Source organism: Dermacentor silvarum, chromosome 11, assembly GCF_013339745.2.
Source record: "Dermacentor silvarum isolate Dsil-2018 chromosome 11, BIME_Dsil_1.4, whole genome shotgun sequence".
Classification (NCBI taxonomy): Eukaryota; Metazoa; Arthropoda; class Arachnida; order Ixodida; family Ixodidae; genus Dermacentor; species Dermacentor silvarum.
In genome coordinates, this window is record NC_051164.1 from 86,971,763 (window position 1) to 86,996,011 (window position 24,249).

Genomic DNA, 24,249 nt, shown 5'->3' on the forward strand with positions numbered 1-24,249 from the left:
GCAAATAAAAACGTAGAAGAAATGCCGATAAAAACCACGTGCAAGCGCGTACGAAAAAAAAAAGGCGAGTCGCTCGGTTCCCCTTACTATTCTCGTTCATTGCATAGCGAGGGTATCGAGTATGGCTGCCCTGGTGCCGTTAGATACAGGCCGTATGCATTGACGTCATCGAGGTTGCCATACTGACGTACAGCCAGCACGGTGGAAAACTGCGCGTTACATTGATCCGCTTATCTCCGGCGGAGCCCAGTGGAACCTGCGAATAGGACTACAAAATAGATCTTGAGGTCGGTGGCGCGCTGCCATGTTCATGCACTACATGACACCTACGGGTGAGAGGATGTTCGCATGGAGAAAGGAAATAGTTAGCAGTTAAAATTACGGTGTTGCGAATGAAGGCAAATGTATGAGGCCAGCGCGTGATCGTCATGTCAGAGCGCGCGGTAGGTTTTAGTGCTCCCGCTCCGCAGGCACGCCAGGCCGAACAGTAAAACTACCGGGAACCAAACACTCCTGGCAAATACGCTGGATCTCGGAGGTGAGGTGCTGGGCCGATATTGCGAGGGAGAAAAGCGAAGGGAATGGCTTCACGGAGAGTTCGATTGCCGGGGCTGGCTGCGTCACGTGACGTTCGCTCGTAGATTATTTGCTTCCTCCACGGATGTTCGACATCAGTCGCCTTGGCCGTGAGTGACACTGGCTACTGTTCCCAGGGTTAATTTTATTGCGATAGCAATTATATGGACACTCCAAAGCAGATTTCTGCCATCGGCGTCGCCGTCGCCGTGAGGTTCCGTATGACGTCAACGGCAATAAAATCGTCGCCGCGCTCCGGATGCTGTATGATCGAGTAAAAGGGCACGAGGGACGCGCGCTTTCACGGGTAGCGAACACACGTCGGAGAGCAAACGCGCGTTCTGGGCCGTGCTCCCTGAAGGGCTGCAGAATTAAGCGTCTCTTTTCTCCTTTACAATTACCATATATAGAGAGCAAACGCGGCTTAATCCGTCGCGCGAAAGGCCGTGGGGGGACGGGAGGGAGGGAGGGGAGGCGACGTTTAGCTGCGGCACCAAATTGCGTATTTATATGCAAACGTTGCGAGGCGAGAAGGTGGGTAAGATTTCCGACGCTGCTCGACAAGTGTGCCATTCTGATCTCGTCGAAAACCTCCGAGCCGCCCCTAGAGGCACCGGCAACAGTCACCAACGCCGCGCGCGTTTGGTGCGAACTGCGGGCAAAACGACGACAGGCGTCGACAACAGTTCTGCGCGTTGCGGGTGCTGCTGCGTGTCCAAGTTTATACAGCTGATAAAACTACTATCCTTACTCCGTATAGCTCTCTACTAATTTGCTATCGCAATTGATGCTTCGCCTTTCGGGTGAAACTGCGACATTTTTTTTAACGCATACGCGAATACCCGAGAAAGCGGACGGGAGGACGGCTGTTCGGCAAGTGTAGACGTATCGCATAACGTATCTTCAGACGTATTGTAGACGTATCGTAGACGTATCCTAGACGTATACTATACGTATTGTAGACGCATAATGTGGAATATCTAGCTACGGTTCCCACCTGCGGCAAGCTGTATTTTCGCCCACTTCTCTTTCCCTTGTGCTTATATTTGAAGCGAAGTTTTAAACACTCTCCAAGAGATGTACTCCAAGGTAGGCGTCGCACACGTGGATAGTTTCTCCGACGCTTTACGGGCGAGTTGACATTCGTGGGACTAGAACGCGGTACAGTGGTTAGCACAGGATCGTAGGCCTCTCGTCAGAGCCCTTGCTTCGGTTCCGACGAGAGCAGTGCGAAAAGGGTGAATTATGTTTCAACAGACCTCCGGAGGATCGAAATTAGTGGCTTATCGATGCAAGTAACATGTACTGCACTATTGCGATATATTATGCCTAACTTTACCAGAAACAGGTTTCGGCACACCCGTCAACTATACACACTAAGAAAAGTTTGCACCTTTTGGGGCTTATCCTGACCCCAAACAATAAAGATCATCTATCTTGCGTGCCTGCACGTTATCTAACGCCGCGCGCGTCCAGTATTTCCAGGTCACGAACGCGTCATGCGCGTTATCAGAGTTACATATCATTCTTGACAGGAAAGTAGCGAGCGCAGAGGTTTCAAGAAAGGAAACGCAAGCAAGACAAATGACTATCGTTGTTTGGGGACGAGACACGCCCCAAAGGGTATAAACATTTTTATTGTGGTATATGTACTGTATGTACGGAGGTCAGGGCACTTGTCTACAGAACGCGCGAGGCGCGTTCTCCGGACTGTACTGGCAACATTAGCTTCTTGTGATCTGGGAAAAACACTTTTGTGTAGCACGTACTGAGCAACAGAAAGCGGTATCGCGAGTTTTTCATGCTGCTCTACAATTTTATTCTAATTATAATAATTGAGAAGTCGATTAGTTAATTAAGACTAATTATCTAAATGGGCGGGATGCAAAAAATAAATTAATCTGAGTACCTCCAAGCGACGGCAAACAACATTTTGGTTCTGTCCAGCTACGTGGCATTCGCATATTTTTACTGTTTGGTCCAAGTTAACTGAAACAGCCTGTATAAACGTCTTTAGCGACGTGTATACACCAGTGCATTGTTGAGTTGTCACCGTGAAAGTTGCAGCGACCGCCGTCGTCGTTCTAGTATAACCAACTGCTGCTGCTTACTATCGCACAAAGCCTCTGCAACACCGTGCTAGAAGATCATCATAAAAACCTTGAATGACGCTTATACAACAGCAAAAGGAGCGTTATATTGTCACGATACGTGGCTCGTTTTGATGGAAATTGCGCGTATAACCAGGAATTACAGAAGTTAGGTCCCGACAGGCAGGTCTCTCTCTATAGGTGCGTTAATTTCGACGGCTCTTACTGTACCGGCGCAGACTTCGTAATTAGCGCGCTCGTGTCGTTTTTCTAGCTGTTGTTGGAATGGTACAAGGTAGAGTGGAGCCATACGGATATTACCACGCAGAGCACGGCGCTCAAATTATACGAGGGAATGAAGCGCGAAAGAGGGCGTAAGCGGATTATACCTTCGTTTTACTGCGCGCCCTCTACATTTCTCCCAAATGCGCTCATAATGTTTTAGTCCGGGGCCCTACAGTATAGTTCAAGGCCTACTCGTTGCTCTAGCTCGTGAAACCAGACGCGTTATTACCATTTTATCATTAGCGGAAGAAATTAACCAAAGCCTTCAGTTTCGGTGTTGTTGATAGACAAAACAATGTCACTGTTGGAGACCCTGACCTGAGCAGGATAAACGTGTGCGAAGGAAAACCTACCGCTGTGGTTCGTAGGTTATGACCTTCAAGCTCCTGGGCACAAGGCTGCACGTTGGCTTGTTTCCAAGCGACCGTAGTGGCTGCATTCCTACAATCGCGGAGTGCGAAATCGCCCTTGTGGTGAAATTTCAGTGTACATAAGAACCCGACGAGGTTGACATTAGAAGGAGTGACGTAGACACAAGTGTCTGCGTATCTTTGTGCCTGAGCAAATACTTACGCTTCTTTCCCTCTTTACGGCTATCAATCAAAAATCAATCAATCAATCAATCAATCAATCAATCAATCATAAATAAATAAATAAATAAATAAATAAATAAATAAATAAATAAATAAATAAATAAATCAATGCACTGTGAAGTGCTGCCGACCTTCACCACCAAATTTTATTACATTTTCGAATCATTATAGAAGCCGGTTCACCACTCTGCTAAATCTGCATTTCCTTCTCTCCCTTTCATGTGCAAATACTGGCAGTAATTACCTATGGGGTGTAGAGAGAAACGGAGGGAAAACAAGGAGATGAAAAGTAGGGAAGTCAACCGGACGACCGTTTAGTTTGCCTACCCTATACTGGCTGTAAGGGAAAGGGGGAATCAGGGGAGTTACTGCTCACTTTTTTTGATGGCTACAAAACAGCTTGAGACGAAGCTATAAACTACGCAAGGAGTGATGGAAAGGGAAACTTTAGGTGGGACGTTAATATGCAGCACAACGGCAGCACTGATTATGCTAGAGCACGGAGTAAGATAAACAGGAGCGCCGACTCCGCCGCCGCGCAACGCATTCGCTCGGGACAAACCGTGTAACGCTAAATTAGTCATCGCGTAGCGCCATCTGTCGAGGCGCGTGGAAAACACTCAACAACTTGCTTCCATGTGCGCATGCGCCGAGTGGCGGAGGCCGGTCGCGACGGCAGCGCGGAACCGGCAGGGCGTCACGCGTAGAGCTTGTCGTCTGCTAGAAACGTGGGCCCTCGTCCGCCTCAATGTGACAGCAATCAAACACAAAAAATATATGCGCACAAATAATAAAAACGCAAATAAACACGCGGTAGCGCTTTTATGCACGTATGCGAAACATTTTTACATGTCTTTAGAGGAAACAGCCGATAAATGATGCCGTACAAAAAGACACAACCGAAGTACTTGTTTTTCACTCCTCAACGTCTGCGCGGAAGCGAAGGTGCGAAATTTTCGTCTTCCTCGCTTTGTTTACCATGTCTGCAGTATGTTTATTCATGCCTGACGGAACAAGGTATCTTGATACTTGTGCGTGAAGAGACTGAGCAACAGGACAGTGTTTGGTTCCCGGCTGTAAATCTGGGTATGGCAAAGGACGCGAGAAGTTTTCGCTCTTCGCGGCGCCATCTGATCCTCAACTACTGCACCAGTGGCGTCAAAAAATTCCTGAAATAAGCGAGCGCTTAAAGCAATGGACGAAATATGTGCGCGACACTTCGAGAAGCAGCTTATTTTTGATAGTTACTTCAGCAAAGACAAAGACGATGTCCTACTAGATGTAAAGGAAGTGCCTCGACTTCGAAGCGGAGCAGTTCCTTCAATTTGTTTAGGGAATCCTGGCGTAGCTCAATGATGCTGAATGCCAGGAGGAACCAGAAGACGCCAATGCGGAAGGACGAGAGGAGCTCAATTTAAATTTGTCTACAACTACACACAGTGCAGGTGCCTTTCCTTGTCCAGAGACATGCCGTAATGTAGAGAGAGAGAAAGGGAAATAAAGACAAGGAGGTTAGCCAGTGTAAATACCGGCTGGCTACCCTGTGAATTCCTTGCCTTCGAGATGATTCCCCCAGTTACGCAGACACACAATCAGAGCTTCTCTTGGGAAATAATAAGCAGGAAACACTGGCAGGAATTCCCAATTATTATGTTTAGTGAGAATGTGGCGATTCTGCTCGCAAGAGAACCGGGCGACATGAAAAGCACCGCGAGTAACAAAGAAGCAAGCGAAGCATCTTCGCACTTGATGCGTGCTCAGATAAAAAAGAGTGATAAACGTCAGCTTTTGCACAAAAGCCTATTTTCGCTGTCGTCTGTCATTGCTTGAGACCACCCGAACTGCCATTGTGTCGCCTTACCATTTGCTATAGTTTTTCTTTCCGTAATTTGTTTATTTTCTGTTCCTGTACATTGTAAAGTTCCATGTAGGCCACCTGACAAGTGCCCTGCATTTGGCCTGTATAAAATAAATTAAATAAAATGATACATGACTTGTTTTTCCTGCTAACGTCACTCCGTGAACCGCAAGAGCTATGCGTGTTACAGGCGTCAGGGCGTGCGCGGAGCAAGCGACAAAACGGATAGGCAAGTAGGCGCCGCGAGAGAGTCCCCGCGCCTTTGCTCTTTCGGTTTGTTGGGCCCGCCTCTCCGCTGCAGAGTTTTTCCTCATTCGTAGCGCCATCTGGCGAACACGCTGTGAAGTTGGAACCGGCGTTTCAGAATGTGTCCCTTCCAGACGAGCGGAGTCAGCGCTCCTGTCTTATCTTACTCCGTGTGCTAGAGCAAATACGGGTAGCTGATACACCGTCTGAGATCAAGCCGGGCAACTTTCACGTAGCGAGTAGATCAGACAACCGGTGGCCTGTCAGAGTAACAGAATGGGTGGCAAGAGAATGGAGACACAACTGGTGATCGCTAAATAGGGCTCTAGTTTTGCACAGGGCATAAAAACTGGTTAATAATGCTGTACAGTGATCTGAAAGGACAAGAAAGTAAGTTACCTCTTGCTTCCTCGCAGGCCAGCGAGCCCGAAATCTACCTCAAGTCCGGTCAGTTCGCAGACCAAGGCTGGTCGCACGGTGACGAGAGCGGGCTCGACGAAGCCTACCTGGACGCACGGCGAACGCACGAAATCATCGAAAGAAGTGAGAAGGACACATATTTTCCATACGTTTCTTTCCAGATTTAAGCGCGAAAAACACAGTGTGTTTTAGGACTATTTAGGCTAAATTCAGGACTGTATTTCATTTCTGAACCAAACTAGGTTACCCCAGAAGCTGCGGCCGTTGAGTGCCGCAAGAACTGTGAAATAACAGTCACAAATAGGTCTGCGACTATATGAAATTCAAAAGTGTATTACCTGATGGAAGTTTATTACCATGCACTACCCATTCGGCCCATCACTTCAGTGACAAATGTTCCCTCAATTTAACGCGTCCAAGCGTTCATGCTCGAGCAAAGGGAGCATTTATGCTGCGTTTGCTGCCTGAATCAACGCCAAAACGCAATGGTAAGTGTGTCGTCTGCGGATATACGATTCAAAAGATACCGATTGCTCTGCAGTGGAACAGTTGTGCAATCTCTCACCACGCGGAGTATTTCGCCATGTTTTGCCGTAGCGGTGAAAGATGGCGCCACCGTTCCGTTGCAGTGACATCGCGAGCTGCCGGTGAATGACCGCAGGCTAGGCCTTTATCGCTCGATATCGAGAGACAATCTGAAAAAGACTGCCGAGATAACGCTCGAACTTTGCGGCCGAGGTGAGATAACGCGTAGCGAAAGTCTACAATACCGTTCACTTCCCGCGAAGTGGGGCAACGCGTCAGAAACAACTAACCGTTCGGACTGAAGCGGGTAGGCCTAGGTAACGCAGGTGCCACCAAGTCAGGCAATGAGGTAATTTTTGTTGCATCCGTGCAATGAAAGTCTGCGGCAGACCTCGACGACAATACCAACAACGCATCCAACAAGTTCGAACAAGTTTTCACTGGGTCTCTTCGATAATCCGTTTCTGACAGTCCCGGACTGTCGAAGCCGGTGGTTTCAGCCAATGAGCGTTGCGCACGCAGCGTCTCAGACAGTCCGCGACTGTCAGGGACGGATAATCGAAGAGGCCCACTATTATCTCTGAAGCCGGTTACAACAGGCCCTAACCGTCGAGTAGTGATTTGACGGGGCGTTGTTGGGCAGTTCAGATGGTTCTGACGGAACATGTTTTTGTCATTTAGTTGGTATTGCCATTCGTCCTTGATTCGGAAGCTACCACATGTACCTCCGTTAACTCACAGCCTGTCGCTCCTCGTGACGCATAAGAAATGCCGATAAAAAGTCAAAGCAAAAGAAGTATACTATATGACCCTCGGATGCCCTAAATAAAGAGCAACGTGAAATACTAAACTAGAATGTTGCAGCAAGTTGCCCATTCGAAAACCTTCTCTCATTTTTGGGGCAAAAATTTAAAAAAGAAGCTTTCATATGTATACAACTTCAAGAAATTTGTCCACGAAAGACATCGAATCTGTAAGAGGGCGTTTTCACACCCTTCGGAAGTCCAGCCGAAATCTTCCCAGTACTTCGCAAATGCTTCACTATAGTCCTTGCATTTCCTTCGATACACCCGATTCTTTGGAAACGCTTCGCTACATCCGAGCTTGGTAATTCTACACTCCGCTATATCCGACGTATGTTCCTGCGCACTGCGCTTGCTCAGCAGGAGCCAGCGTACGGCTACGCGTTCGCATCGATGCCCATACGGCCTATTCGAAGCTACGATACAAGCTGCGTTTCCGGCCTTTCTATGACTCACATTAAATATCGACCCCGGTGCCACATGCCACCGCCATCGCAGCTGACACACGAAAACCGTTGTTTATTAAGATGTGGTACCTACGAGTGGTACTATACACTCGTATGGCAAAATGTACTAGTAAGGATTGAATAAATGATTGGCAGGTGTCTCGTAGATTTAATTTCTTGCATAACAGAAAGTGGTTTGCTTGGAAGGAATACGGTGAAGCGAACAGGACTCATAAACTTATGCAACCGACGTAGCTCCAAACGTCGATAAACGCTGCCCCCTCAGAACCCGATAAGTAATCGACATTTTCCCGCAGACATTGCTGTGCCCGCAGTCGCCTCAGGTAATCAATAAAACACTGTGTTGACTGTGCCGTACGCGGAGGCTGGCTCGCGGTCAATACAAATATACCAAAACGCTCTTCCTAGACAAATTACGAATGAGCGGGTTGCGCGTCGCAGAGCGTAGATCTTCACTAATGTACTCGAGGTAATGGCCACAGGAGGATTTTTTTTCGAAACGTGCTATGACCCGCCGTACACCTAGTGAAAGCAGCAATCAACGCTGGCAGGTGTATTTAGAACTCATCTGCAGGCTCCCGGCTGTGCAATAACGTGACGAAAATGGCGCTATGAACGTGAAGATTAAAGGAGAGCTAAAGTCGTTTAAACCTACTGCAAATGCCTTTGAGCATGCTTTCATCGCACGTCATGCAGAGAGGACGTGGAAGTTTATTTGGTTGCCATGGAATCTCTTGTAGGGCGGCTTGCACTTTCACATACATGCAATACTTGCGACAAACAAGCATGGGAACAAGCAAGCAAGCAAGCAAGCCAGCAAGAAAGCAAGCAAGCAAGCAAGCAAGCAAAGACAGGAACATCAGTCCCCCCCCACTCCCCCTCTTTCCTCGTTGTCATTTGAAACGGCATTGCAGCATGCCCACATAATAATCCCCTATATCCACATCAAGCAACTTTTTTTTTCTTCATTTTCGACATTTGTGCCAGTATGAACACCGCTCAATTCACGCAAAGGTAATGGGTTTTAATCCTACCAAGGGTACGTATACTATTTTGCCACTTTTGTTTTCCCTTCTCTGTGACTCAAAATTAGAAACAGGAAGTCGACGTTTCCTGCCAATCAAAAGCAGACGGTTAACTTAAAGAAAGTAGTCACGTTCCGGTATGTCTTCCTCTACTCCGTTTCGTACTCAGCCGGCAATGCTGCGGAAGCTACGCAAGTAGTTCGGCCATAGAAGTCTCACTCCGCGCGCTTCGCAGTGCAGTTGTTTTTGATCTGCGACGCTTTCCACTTGATAAGTTCCTCACGCATTACAACTACAACATATGTACGCAAGGTTACACGTCAAATCACGTGTCATTGGTGCACCTTTGTGCAACAAGTATGCGACGCACTATGTTTCGGTCGCGAGCGCGAGCGGTGCACTGTGGCTGCTTTTACCAGAAACGTGTCACTCCACTAGTTTGGTAGTAAACAGAATAAAGGTCTGCGATGCCTTGCGACTAACAATTACGTAATATTTTTATTCATAAAAGTATGAGTCTCTACATCAAATTATAAGAAGCATGTCAATATACAGGGTGTTTCAGGGAACACATTAAAATTTTTTTGAAGGTTTCTGGTGACAGGTCGCACAATTCTAGTTCACGAGGTGGTCTACTCTAAGAGGCGGACATTACTTGCAGGAAACACTGAAATACATAATCGACTAATTAGCCAAAATTCACTAATTAAGTTTTTAACTAATTACCTTACGGCCCATATTGCAATTTACAAGTTCTAGCTGCGGAATTCGCAAGGCGGATCCGCTTGGAGCGTATTCTCAGGATGACACCAGTTTCGAGATATTATTTCCCGAACTTTGCAGAGAAATGCATTGGCGTTCCAGTTACTTTCTTAACGAAATGTCGTTTTATGCATTTCAGTTTCAGTTTCAGTTTCAGTTTAGTTTATTATTCGTACACACAGTTACTTACACAAGAAATAATATGCAGACAAGGGTGCCATAGTCAGAGACTGCACCGGGACTCTTGAATAATTGTCATATAAAAATAAAGCGGAATACAGAGCAGAGAAACAACAAAATGGAATAAGCAAAAATACAAATTTGCAATATAACATTAAACAAAGTTAATCAGACAGCAAATAATTCTTAAGTTGGTGTCTAAATGAGTACAAGGTAGATGACAATTTAATGGCATATGGTAGACTGTTCCAAAGTTTAAGTGCGCAAAAAGAGGAAGCCATCTTTCCGTAATTAGTATGACATAAAGGTAAGAGGAAATTTCCTTCTGCTGCAAACCTTGTGTTATTAGGATTAAGAAGTAGATCAGAACTAACGAAGTTGTAAGAAACTTGTTTAGTTAATAGTTTGAAAAATAATATCGCTAAATGATAGTTGAACAAATCTGCAACTTGAAGAATGCGGTTCGTACGTAGTTGAGAGGAGGCATTAGAGAAAAAAAACGGCTTCGGGTTATAATGCGAATGTGCTGAATAGAGGAACGATGACAATGATAAATATTACCCCATGAAGCTGACACTGCCAATGGACATGCCAATGCCAATGGACATTGAACCACATATGTCCGCCTCTTCGAGTAGACCAGCTCATAAACTATAATGGTGCTATCTGCCACAGGCAACCTTTAAAACTTTTTGAATGCGTTCGCTGAAACACCCTGCATCTAAATGTTTCGCAGCGCTGCCTGCTATGTATGAGACTGAGTATAGGATCCAGTACTTGCGGGCGTGATAGAGTATAGTTATGCTCGACAATGTCGAGCCACACGGCTCCCTCGAGTTCTTTATCGCGTACCTACACGCTGTCAGGATCGATCGCGCGTCGATTCCTCCACACTGCGAGAACCAACAAAGATCACGAGGCACGGGAGGGATGAGCGTCGAAAACAGATCGGGTTTATAAACGCGGTTGCCTAGCAAAGCCGGCACCGCGCGGCGGGAGACTACACACGAACGGCGCGTTATGGTCAAGAGTTCGCGACACAGATCAATGCGTTCGCTCACAGTCACAGGCCGACGGAGACGTACGTATATGCTGCGCAGTACGCAGCCGCAATTGAACGAACGCTGCGGCACTCGTATGGGAGCGGCGACAGCGTAGGAAAAAAACGGAAAACTTTCCAACCAGCAAGAAACAGCAGCAGCGCTGCGTACCGTATCGACGCGTGTAACGGCCACACTCGTCTAACAACATGCCCTTGAAGTGAAACGCATAAATGAAGTCCACTAGGTCGTTGTTGATGGCCGAGGAATGGTCCTAAACTCAGCAGCCGTCAGAGCAAAGTACGTTACTGTGTCCCTGATAGCCCTGTTGCGGCTCTGTGATGTAAAGTCTCCCATAGATTCCAAATTGTTTTTAGGCCACAATTGCGAAATAACCAAATTCCTCCTCGCCATAAGCCACACTGCGGGGCTATAAATCTGACACACAAACAATCGCTGAGCTCTTATAGAACGGCACAAAGTCCCTTACTTGCTTCATTACGAGCGTGAGTAGTGCTTCATAAATTACGCCTGTACACACGTGGCAGAGGTCAAAGAGTCGAAGGCAACGACCTCGCCTCCCGTCTACTGAAATCTACTGGACTACTAGACACTGTGTTGCATTGATGGTGTTCTTTACAGTGCGACAATTATTATTATCATCATCATTAAAAAAGACACATATACACTTGACAGAGAGGAAAAGAAGTGTAGAGAGTGACTTGCAATTGCCACTGAAGGAACACAACACCTGCCCACTCTTAGGGGAGGAAGTGATACAAAAATAGACTTGCAAGATAAGAATAAAAGAAGGAAAGAGAAAAGACAGGACGAGATGACAGAGCACAATGACTCAAGCAAAAAACAATGGCAGAAGAAAGTGCACAGTCACGGTACGCCAATCGAACCAGAGTCAATATTAATTGTCGTTCACTTCACGTTCACGGGTCACTCTATATTGTGGTTGAGGGATTATGTTTTCTTTCTCTATTTCTTTATTAAGTCAAGATATGAAACGACTGAAAACTTTCAGCTCACTCCTTCAATGTACGCAGCCATTGCGCGCATTCATACGGTACGCGCGCACTATGGAGAAATCCGAAGTACCGCGGAAGAAGAGGTGCAAATGCGAGAATTATAGAGGGCTGATAGGAAAGGGCAAAGGTGGACACATACATCGCCGGCGCACCTATAGGCATTCATTTGGAGCTGCCTGCATGGAGAGAGGAACGCGCCACTTCGACGCATCTATGGCTTGAGCACGAGAAAAAAAAATATAGAAAAGGGCGGTGCTTTTTTTTTTTTCGTTGGCTGACTGCTTTCTGTCGATCGAAGCGTCTGGGTCGCTGCAAAGCGAACGGCGCACGGCAGTGCTTGCACGACTACGTTCGGCGCGCGAAGGCGGCTTTTGCATACGGAGCGGAAGACTTGCCCGGGAGATACGCAGTCGACCGTCAGCGAGAGACATGGTAAAAACATGGTAAATCGCCAACACTTTGACTCACCAATATCTCTCACGCACTGCACACCTAGCTCTTTAAAATTTTTTATAGAAGTGAGGGTTGCCTGCGATAACCTCTTGAATTGCACCTTACGCCGGCAGCTTCGAAAAGGCGAGTGAAATAAAATGAATTTACCTTCGACAACCTGTTCAGTCGTAGTTTGCCCTGGCAGCAATTTGAAAGAGCGAATAACCTGGGTGAGCTGCCTGCTTTTCAGTTAAAACCCCACCAGCGTCAAAATACGACGGGCTGTCGGTAAATGTATCGAAGTTGAACGATTTCTAGGCGCTGTGAAATACTCTGTTGTAAGGATTTCGAGGTGGTAGAATGATCGCTCGATCGTTTTCTGTTATTTATACTCGCAATTACAAAGAAATTTAATCTCGATTTAATGTAAAGTCACTCACGTCATGCTTTTCGGTTCATAAAATCGATTGAATCGCCAACTCAATGCCCATGCGCAAGGCAATGATTGGCTGCAGACATTAGAAGAAATGAAAGAAACATATCTATTCGCCATTGTTGGCGGAACGCAGTACATCGAATGAACCACCTAGCATGGTTTCAGCATAGTGGTCGCGTGGGGAAATGCTTAGCACGAGGATTTGAAATGCAGTGCCGCATTAAATATGAGAAGGGTTCAATTTACACGCGGCTCAATTTCAGCGGTTTTCTCCTTGCCACCGCTTCAGCAAAACTGGCAAAAGCAGGTCGCGTACGCAAATATCTGCACCGAGACTGAAAAAAGTTAACACGCTTTTCGCAGGAGCAGCGTTTCTGTTAAGGCGTGAGGAGCTTTGCTGATTACAATTTATTCGACTGGAAAGCAAAAGAAATAGCATGGCACCAAGGCTTTAGCGCACGAACAGCCAGTGGTTGCATATACTCCAGACGTAGTTCAGGAGGTGTGGACAGAAGATGGCGAAGTGTTGCGAGTGAAAGCTCTCGTGGCACTCGTTGAGTCCTAACTTGTACCGATAGCTTCGAGAGAGCAAATAGGCTGCAACAGGTATCGGACTTTGGACAATGCGCTTACGCGTGTTAGATTTTTTTTTCGCTTACGAACGAAATACTCGTTTACCACTGATATAATTGGCTGGCAAGAAGTAGCGTAGCACTGCAGGTATCGATTGCTAATCTCCCTCATTCACTTTACGCATAATGAAAAATTATGGGGTTTTTCGGGAGCCAAAACTACGATCTCTTTATGAGGCGCGCCGTAGTTTCATCAGTTGGAGTTCTTTAACGTATACTTGATGCACGGTACACGAGCGTTCTTGCCATTCCGTTTTCTGCGTTGTCGGAAGGTTTCCTTCTTTTTTATATCAATTTGCGTTATATTATTTTAATAATTGGATAATTTTATGTTTGCGGAGAAGCCGGTGACACAATAGTTGGCACATTTCTAATTTCCATCAAAGCATTCACAGGGTCTCCTATGTTATCTCTAAGACGACTTGAAGGCAAAAGCCCAAGTGTGCCGATGCCTTAAAGACTAACCCTTGACATTCACATGCCCCTTAATTCGCTTAGTCTTCTTCGCTTAGTCATCCCTCTTAATTCGCTTATTCATCGTCTTCATTCGATTAGCCTAATTCACTTAGTCATCCTCTAAATTCGCTTAGGCTACTTCGCTTAGTCATCCCTTATAATTCACTGAGTCATCCTCTTAATTCACTGAGTCATCCTCTTCGCTTAGTCATCCTCCTAATTCGATTAGTCTAATTCGCTTAGTCATCAATCTTAATTCTATTGCCTTTAACTCGCCTAAGCCATCCACTTAATTCCCTTTGTCATCCCTCTTCATTTGCTTAGTCATCCATTTAATTCGCTTTATCATTCATACTTTATCATCCACCTTAATTTTCCTCATGCGACGCACCGAGTCTCCAGACTGTGAGTTGTGCAGTGTGAATGAGACTATAGGTCATATGCTTTGTGACTGCCCTAAGTATGTGGAAGAGCGCCAAAAGTTGAGCAATAACCTTACGCGTATCGACAGCCCACTGTTGTCGGAGGATGTCATTTAGGCCCTTGGCCAGACGCTTAATAGAGTTTTAAGGCCATCCAGGCGTTACTGGACTTTTTAAAAAGTACAGACCTGGATTGTAGGCTCTGAGTATACCAAATTGCTTGCCATATGTGTTACATCCTCCTCTCGTCATCGTCACCCATCATGCGCCTCTTTCTTCCCTCTTTCTTTCCCCCTTCCTCTTCCCCCAACGTAGAGTAGCTGACTATACCTCAGGCCGATCTCTCTGCATTTCGTATCATTAGACTTCTCTCTCTCTCTCTCTCTTAATTCACTTTATCATCCATCTTTATCATCCATCTTGCTTGCTTACGGGGGTAAGAGTGCTTAGGCGGTATGAGCCAATGGTGTGAGCCAATGGTATGAGCCATTGATGATGATAGTTTTTGTACCTTTCGTGTCGTCGACGCGTTGTTCGCTCAAAGACATTGAAGGTCAACTGAACGATGAGACATATAAGGCTTTCGTCTTAATAAAACCCCTTATGCAGTCACTCCCGTCAATTTGCCTCACTGTCGTTCCAGGGATAGGCGTCCTCTCCCCACCGTCCCTGTCGAGCCCCGACGGTTTCCTGCCGCACTTGGACTCGACGCGGCTGCTCCTCTCCCGACCGGGCAAGGCGCGCCGGTCAGCTGGTAACGGCGCGCTCGCGGGCGGCGCCACCACCGCCACCACCACGTACCAGTGGTCCAACGGCGGCACCGCCGGAGCTGGACCGTACCAGCGCGTGACCACCACAACGACCACGACTACGCACCGGTCCACGACCACCGTCGAAGAGACGAGCGTCAGGGACCAGGTGCACCTGCTAAGCCTTCCCGCACCTCCCAAGGAAGAAAAGGACCTAGTGGAGAGGGAGGGGAAGCCGGAGGAGGAGAGTGAACGCCAACAGCAGGCTCTCGACGGCCAGTCAGAGGACCGGTAAGAAAACAAAAATGTGCAGACCCGACGGCACATTCTAGAATCTATACGTACCGAAAGCTTTCGTGAAGCGGTCGTTTAAATACTGTAAAAATTGTTTCATCTTCCGCAACGCGTTTTGCAGCATAACCATCACGTGCATTCCGCAGATCAGCATGGCGTGGGAACCCCTGAAACGCAACCCACGTGATCCACGCGACCCCGGATTAACCTTGTCTCTGGGATCGGTCCACGTTTCGTTACACTATCTCCGGGATCAGCCCAGTTTACTACTGCTGCACTATCTCCAGAACCTTACGTCCCTGACTCGCCCGCACATCAAAGGCCTTTGGGCTAGGGCACATCTATCGCGAAAAGGCGCTTAGGCGAGGTGGCACACGACAAAGTATTATAGTACGTCGTTTCTGGTGAAGTCTCTTGCGGAAGGAGAGGTATTGGAACTTTTTATTACGGGTCTTAAGAGGTAAGCTCGAGCGCAGATTTTCAGCAACACAAAAATTGACGAAATACAATGGTGCCTCAATAACAATTTCAGTGCTTTTAAAAGCTTCTTTATACGTAGCAGTGACGAAATTTGACCAGGCATACTTCCTTTTTATCGTTTTGTCAGTTTCGGTGTCAACAAGCAGCGCCACACATGCGCTTTGCTGCGTTGCTTACTGAAAACGTAAGAAGGAGCCGAATCCGCACTGCATGTTACTGCGGCGAAACTCATTTTGATAAGGTGTCGTCGTTCAGTGTTACGTCAAAGAAATTTAGTTCACCCATGTGACAGTGGTATTACTCAACAAAGAGTCAAGAGAGAAGACGCGTCAAACCCTGGGAAAGAACGCACAGCGAGCTTCGCTTTAATAAAAGAAATTGTGTGCCTTCAGGGGTATGTTTGTCGCACTGAGGATATTAGGTACCATGGAAGAACAAATTCTTCCATGGCGTAATTCCTCCGGAATGAGCCGGCAACTGGCACATCTGCAAGAGTAGTACATATCGGGCGACATGTAAGCCAATTCGTTATAGGTGATAGATAGATAGATAGATAGATAGATAGATAGATAGATAGATAGATAGATAGATAAAGATTGAGATAGATAGATAGATAGATAGATAGATAGATAGATAGATACATAGATAGATAGATAGATAGATAGATAGATAGATAGATAGATAGATAGATAGATAGATAGATAGATAGATAGATAGATAGATAGATAGATAGATAGATAGATAGATAGATAGTGTGAGCTCTTTTCGGCAAGACAGCAGCGACACCAGCCATGCTCAGCAAAGTTCAGAACTGTTGGTCTAGAAAGCTTGACGTTAAAATGTCAGGTGCAGAGATGAAGTGTACATAAGGACATTAAATGCCGCTTGCCGAGGACAAAGCGACAACATCTATGGTGTGCACTGCACAGTGCGCTCGAGCTAGCACCGATCTCGCGCATTTCTTTTGTGAATAGTCAGTCCATAGAGTTTCCTGCAATAATTACTAGAGAGGACTCTGGCACTGCGATCGTTCGGCCACCATGGGAATGATGGGAAGTACATGGATTTGGCTGATCTTTGTGCTTCTAGATTCAGACGCTCCTGTGGCTTCGTTTATTACGCTTTATCTGGGCCTAATTTGGCCTAAATTTCAAGAACATTTATATTTGTTTTTTTTTCGATGCAGAAGGTAGTAAGACTCTGCAAGCATATATTATCGCTTCTAATTGAAGTGGTTCCGCATGTCCGCTTGTCAGTGGCGTAATGGTTTGAATACCAAGCTTCTGTGCTAGGGGTCCAGTGTTGGAATCCTGCCGTCAGACAACTTTAATAACGTGTGTTTAATTATTTATAATGTAGTACTGTCTTACAAATGATCACTTCGCAAAGTCACGAAGCCATTTAAAGCTAGAAGGACGAAAGTTTAGGCAAATAAATTTACTACCCATCATTACCATGCTGGCGGAACCGCCGTGCTTGCAGGTACCGTAGCCACTAACACCACAGTTCCCTCCAGTAATTGTATGAAACTCTATGGTAAAGACAAATTGCAGTATCCTCCAGCGTCTATCTTAATCCCTGCCGTGTAAATTAGGCTGTCGATAAATCCTGTTCCCCCGCGACGAGTTAAATCATTCAAACTAAGCAGTCAAGACGTCTTGGCTTCGCTGCTGACATCACACAACGGAAGCTCGCAATAAAGAGCAGAAAGAGACGTGGAAGATTTACGGCCACTCAATTATTTGATAATATCAGCACTTTTAATACATCACGCCTGCCCCGCCTTGGGACGGGGCGGACGTGGTAGCATTAAGGCGCACGCGAGTGACATAGTTGTGTGCTGCCATTCGCTGAAACCAAGTCTGTCGAGCCACAAAGCGCTGACGCGCTGATATAATATAGGTGCTGATATTATTAAGTAATAGGGCGCTTTACAGAGGACACACGATCGTCGCTTCCTTGGTTCCACTGGGTCATGACTGTCTTTTTTGGGGTTGGTCATAGGGTGCCTCATACAGGAACAGGAACAACAGACCCTACCACAGCTATTGATGCACAGAATCCTCCCAGTACGAGATCGCGGGTTCAAATAGCGTCTCTGGCAAACAGAGTTGGGCGAAAATGTGAATGTCCGGGTAATGAGGCTCTGTCGAACGTTAATGATCTTTAGGTGGTAAAGGTTTCTCTTATTTGACATTTTTGTAATGCAATGCGAAGTAATAAACCCATATAAATACTAAGAAACACCCCGAAATTATTTTGTAATGTGCGGAATAATTACTACTTTGATGCGCGCATTGCTCTGTTCTAACTGCATCTTTTCAGAAAATTTTAATAGAAAATAGATGGAACAGGCGAGGTGAAGCGGAAAGAATAGCTCCAAATCGAAGTTCCATAAAGCACTGTTGCATTTATCGAGATTGAACCATTTGGTGAACCTACCACACATAATATCCCGGGCTTTTAATGAAGGCTTTCATTCGATCAAACGCTGCCACCACCCGTACCACTGCGTTCCAACACCCAAACAGTTTGCTCTCGGTTTCATGTAGTTGGCAGCAGCGAAACTTACCCGCTCGTTCAGTCGTACTCATTGCGTACGCACGCACACATACGTGCGCGCAGGCACAAGCACACACACGCATCTGACACGCGCCCGTGCACAAGTCTTCTTTTGTGAATTGGTTAGCGATATCACAATCCAGCCCGACACGCATATATAGTTGCTCGCTACGCTCGGAAACTCGCAAACAAACTTATCGCTACTGAAACCATTCACAGCGCGAAACGACAATAACTACACAGAAAAGATACGCGGACAAGAGCTGTCCGTGTATGTTTTCTTTGTAGTTCTGGATTACCAACATGCCCAACGTACCGTGCTTTTGAAACACTTAACGCATTCCCGTCGTACCTCGCCCCCCCCCCCCTTCCCCCCATGTGCGCAGGGTTCACGAGGAACACACCGTAGGGGAGGCCGACGGCCCCGAGCTGAGCGACGCGCCCCCGCCGGCCTCGTCGGTTCGGAGAAGACCCTCGGTGGCCTCCTCGTCCCCGGCGGTCACCGGCGCCGATGCGAAGGACCTTGCCGCGTCGCACGAGGTCGACGACGCCAGAGCCAAAGACGACGACGACGACGCTGCGGCCCAGCGCGATCAACAGCGCGAGCCCAGCGAAGCGTCGGCGGCACCCTCGCCGGCGTCCGTCAGAGACCGCCGTAGCCGGAGCGACGGAGCGGGCACGATCACGCTAACGCTGCCGTCGCCCACGTCGGGTGCCGCGTCGCGCGCAACTGTCGGGTCCCAGAGGAGGCCCAGCCTGACCGAGTCCCGACGCAGGAGCGTGGCCACGGTGCCCGTGGTGGAGAGCAGCAGGCTATCGGTGCCGACGTTCCAACAGCAGCCGAGGAAGCTGAGCTTCGCCGGCGGATCGCTCGGACCGAGACGCGGAGACGAAGACAGTGGGGGCCAAAGGCGAGTCGATCGTCTTCTCTGTGTTCTTTCAACCTGCGCCCTTGTGGGTCCCTCGCCTTGGTCGGGGAGAATGACAATTTCTTTTACTGCGTGCAGCAGTTGCGAAGGAGGAAGCGAGCTCGATTAACGTACCCATCCGATCGCTCGCTTACCCCGCTGCTCACCTGATGATTTCTTAAAGAGTCTAAAGTCTAGATTTTTGGCACGTCGTGCAATTTGAAGGACCTTCTTAAAAGATTGCACGAGTTTGTTGCAGAATGAAGAGTTTAGTGGCTTTCAAATACGTGCGCGCGACTATATTGCTTATGTGGGCCGCATATTTATTGCTGGTCTGAAGCCGATGTCCGCGGTGACAACGTCAAGAGAATAAACGATTCGCTGCAGTTGGGGGTTTGCGTATCAACTCGAACGTATACTGTATGTCTGGCTTGCCTGGCGAATGTATATTGTACTTCTGTACACCTGGCTGCCTGCCGATCTTCCTGTCCCCGTCTATCTTTGTGTGTTGGTCGCCTATGTTTCTGCGCCCCTTTTGTTCATATTTCTTTATTTGCGTCCATTGTAAACAATTGAAAACAATGGAGGAGGTCAAAATGAAAGCTGCAATGAGGCAGAATCTTCTGAACCATGCATTTCCCCTGTCTGTTTGTGCTTGCTTGCTGACCGGCATGTGGAACTTTATTCCAGTTTTTGCGCACCACGGTGCTAGTTATTGAGCCATTGCAAAGCTCGTAAGAAATTTATGATCTACACAGTCAAGGTCTGACTGGGAAATTCAGTGGTCGCCGCTCACACAGTGTGTAGTGCAGATCGCACCGCTTCTGTTTTAGGGGCGAAGGTCCTTAGGCTGTGGGTCTGTCCCTCCTCTGTAGTATGTAGTAGTAGTAGGTAGCCACGTCTACTTTTATGAAAAAAAAAATTCCGAAAGTTGTGTGCGTAGCGCGGAATCGAACCAGGGACCTCTCGCTTCCGAACGCGCGGCGCTTACCACTACGCCACGAAGCGCACATGGACAAACGCACCACGATGACAATAAATACCCAAGATTAACGAAAGACTGCGCGTTTCTAACGCGTTTGTGGTAGCGCGTTACGGCCCGTGTAAGAAGCTGGTGTAAGACGCTGTGGCCTCTCCGCCTTACCCCCCGTATTCATAAACGCTCCTTGACTTGAACTTGACTTGCCATCGCCTTGGGCAGCGCGTTCGAAACGTGTTGAAGGCGGTGGCAAGTCAAGTCGAGGAGCGTTTATGAATACGGGGGTTATACTCTCTCAGCAGTCATGTGATGGTGTCGGCAAACGCGGTGCACGTTCCGGCATGTGTAAACGGCTGCGTAAGACGCTGTGGCCTCTCCCCCTTACTAGAGAGTAGTGCACGTTTCTAACGCGTTTGTGCTAGCGTCCCCTTAAGCGGAGATGGTGCAATTATAATGAAGGGCGCTGTTATAAAATAGGAATGACGTCACATATGGCGCGTGTCATTGGTGGAAGTCAATAGTTCGATTTAGTGCGGCGAGACTGGGTGAATTACACGGAAGATTCACGGTTTACCGATGATTCCCTCCGGAGCTTCGCCCACTCATCATCATTCACCCCGTGGATATGCGGTGTTTTTACCGCTTCGAGTACTGTGTTAACGCAATGTCGAGCTTTGGCAATATATATCTTAACTTGTAAATTTGTAAGAACAATGCGCGCGCGCGCGCGCGCGCGCGCGCACGCACGCACGCACGCACGCACGCACGCACGCACGCACGCACGCACGCACGCACGCACGCACGCACGCACGCACGCACGCACGCACGCACACACACACACAGAGAGAGAGAGATGATGGGACAAAAGCATGCGAATGTACGTGCAGACTAGCGAGCGTTGATAAACACTTGCGCGCACATCCCTTTGTTGCGAAATCCGAAGGTGCCCATTCACTGACTTCTCTCGGACGCCCTGGTAAAGGTTTCCTGTAGCGGTTCCACAGGGCGTTCGGCGGAAAAGCGGATTAAGGGATCACGCGAATGCGAGTCCGCTGGGTGCTCGAATAGGTGTCGCTTATTCAACTGGGACCTTTCACGCTTCCGTTCTTTAGAAATAAAAACAAAAAACAAAAACAAAGGCCAAACAGCCGAGAGGCACAGCAGAGGAACGAGCAATACTACCATACAGGCAGCAGGCGTCTGCCGCCTTCCGGTGGGCTTTCTTTCGCATGAGAGACTTCGGCGTGCACCTATTCAGCAGTCGTTCAGCATGCCCCTGAGCAAAGCGCGCGCCCTAAGCAGCGCACTGTAAAGCACGACACGGCGCAGGAGAGAAATCAATGCAGTCCACGGCAGTTGCGCGCGGATTCGGAAATCGTACAGGCGCAGGCGGCGCAGCTCAAGGCACTCAGCTGTATAGGCCTACGCGTGCGAATGTGTTGATAATGGCGCTGTCCTGAAAGGCGTAGAGTTTCCTGCAAAAATAACTACAAGGAAGCTCTGGCTCTTGCGTCTACGGCAGCTGCGAGCATGGCGTTTCTGCAAGCACTGGAATGGTGGCATGGAGGAATGAAACAAAAGGACTCGGAGGGAGCATAAGGTCACTCAGCTAGCCCCGGAACGCCAACCTCCTCTGACAACGCACCCGTCGTCCGGGGCCCATCCGCGCGGTGGCTCTCGGGAAGGAATAAACCCGCAAGGTTGCCGGAGCCTTGGAGGAAGGAAAACGATAGGAGGTAGCATCCCGTAACGTGATCGAAGCCGAGAGTGTCGTCCCAAAACGCGGTGAAAACGTCAGAGCACGTAGGATACGCTAGAGTGCGCGGTAGGTTTTTGAACTGCCGGTTGACTTTCTTTCTATACCCATTCGCATCTTACGGCTAAGCTGTATATGGCTAGGTTCTGGAGGATCGCGTCCGCCAGACCATAGCCTCCTCTAGGAGGCTATGGCCAGACAAAACGACGAGTATAGAACAACAATTTCGGCTCCATGTGCGTGGGAGTTTGGCTCCATGTCCGTGGCGGTTTCCAGCCAGTTGTGCCTCAACGCAGGTATCAAAACGGATGATGAATGGCCCATCATGATACCCCTCGCCACCATCGATGCCTATTTCACAAGTGTCGCGATGCTCGGCGGCGGCACGTCCCACCACTCGTTGTGTCCCTTTGTCTCGTGACGTAGACATAGAACTAGCGCTGTCACCAGCAATTGTCCTTTGGACTCGCAGTGGGAGGGACGCTCGTTTAACCACATCTTCCAGGATCCTGACGATAACGCGCCGTGTGCCGCGGCTACGAACGCTGTGGCTGAAACGGTAGTCTATGACGGTAGGACAGACTCGGCGCAGAAAACGCGCTTGTCCATCACGCCGGGCGAAAGCAAGACGCCGGTGTCCTAGCCCTTTAACGAACATGCCGAAGACGCTCAATATAGTTAATGATCATAATATATAAATTCCCTATAGCAATATTCACTGTAGCGGACTCACCAAAGTCACAGCTTCACTGGCTTCCATCTACACAGTAGTGGAAGGGCTCTGAATTTTTAAGCGAAGATTTATAGGCTCACAAATGTCGGCCGCAGGTGGTGGTGGGGGTGTCACGCTGAAAAGTGGGCCGATGCTGGTGATAGTGCAGAAAGGGTCCAAGCTCAATGACACATACCCCTGGGGCTCGGCGACCTGAAACGCACCCTTGAACTACCCTTGTCACACGTGGGACCCAAGGAGACAAAATCACCAGCCCTTACCCTGTCGAGAAAAGGGGGGTAAGCGAAGCTTGTCGTCCGATTCAAGTGTGAGGGCTCCCGAAGCCCAGGCGAAACGTCCGCGAAGAGCCGCGGACTCCGAGTTGCGGGAGCGCGATGTTGAGGCCAAATGTCAGCGAAGAGCCGGTGACCCCGAGTTTAGGGCAAACGAAGCGGAACGCCTGTGAAAGTGTCGTCTTGCCACAAGCTTTGCTCACCCCCATTTTCTCGACGGGGGAAGGGCTCTGAATTTTTTTCTTCCACCATGCCCATACGAAACCAAACGTCTTGGCGAATCTCGATTCTTGCTCCGTGATCTCGACGCAAGAGGTCACGCAAGAGGACTGGCGTCACGGAGTGTTCGCTTGCCAAGGCTGGCTGCGTGACATTATGCTCTCTCCTGACTTTTTCGTTCCTCCATACGCGGAGCATTCAAGAGATTGCTTGGTTCGTGGCATATTGTACGACACGACAGCCGCCTGCTTCGAATCTATCACGTTGTCGTCCTGGACTGTTTCGTCCTATCGTTCCCAGAAGATGCTTGTGTTTGCTGTAGATTTGAGTGATAATGGTTCGACAGCAAATAATTAATTACGAACGGGCGCTGTGCTTGAGATCCGCGCTCGCTTTCTTTACTCATTAGGATTTACAAGAGCGGCTGTAATAGCTGGAAATTTTATGGCGTTGGTGGCCACACGTGGCAAGAAAAGTGAGGGGCCAGATCTCAGATGCCATACGTTACAAATGTTTTCTTGTTCAATCATCATCACCACCACCACCACCACCACCAAAATCAATCAATCAATCACCATGTTTATTTAACGTGCCCAGGAACAACCCTAAGGTCTGAGTGCTGGCCCACGCATTCATTACAAACCAAAAACAAGACACTCAGAGAAAAATCATTAAAAAATAAATGAATAAAAATAAAGATTGTGAAAAGAAGAGAGTACGGACAACAAAGCGCAAAGTAAATACAAAAGAAAAAGGAGGAGAAGGGCACTTGAACAATACATGATATTATAATACAAGGCAAAGCTCGGAAAAGAACGATGACAAGGAGTTATGAAAGATATCAAGTTCACGAAAGTAAGCGTTATAAAGATTCTGTATTCTGTGGACAGTTGAGTGTTCGTGATGACAGGCAGGCACTTGGAAAGGTCTATGTTCTCTGGTGATCTTGCGTGGGATGCGGAACATGACACAGCTGAGAAGTTCGGGACACGTGAGGTTACCGTGAAGGAGT

The 24,249-nt window shown here is 48.0% G+C and overlaps 1 protein-coding gene across 1 annotated transcript in view; it reads left to right on the top strand.

The window, feature by feature from the left end:
* LOC119433726 (uncharacterized) overlaps positions 1-24,249 on the top strand; it is a 133,147-nt gene that overhangs the window by 78,422 nt on the left and 30,476 nt on the right. The window contains exons 5-7 of the mRNA XM_037700982.2: positions 6,065-6,191; positions 14,929-15,325; positions 18,757-19,281. Of these exons, the coding sequence (XP_037556910.1) occupies positions 6,065-6,191; positions 14,929-15,325; positions 18,757-19,281 (1,049 nt within the window). The remainder of the gene's footprint in view (positions 1-6,064; positions 6,192-14,928; positions 15,326-18,756; positions 19,282-24,249) is intronic.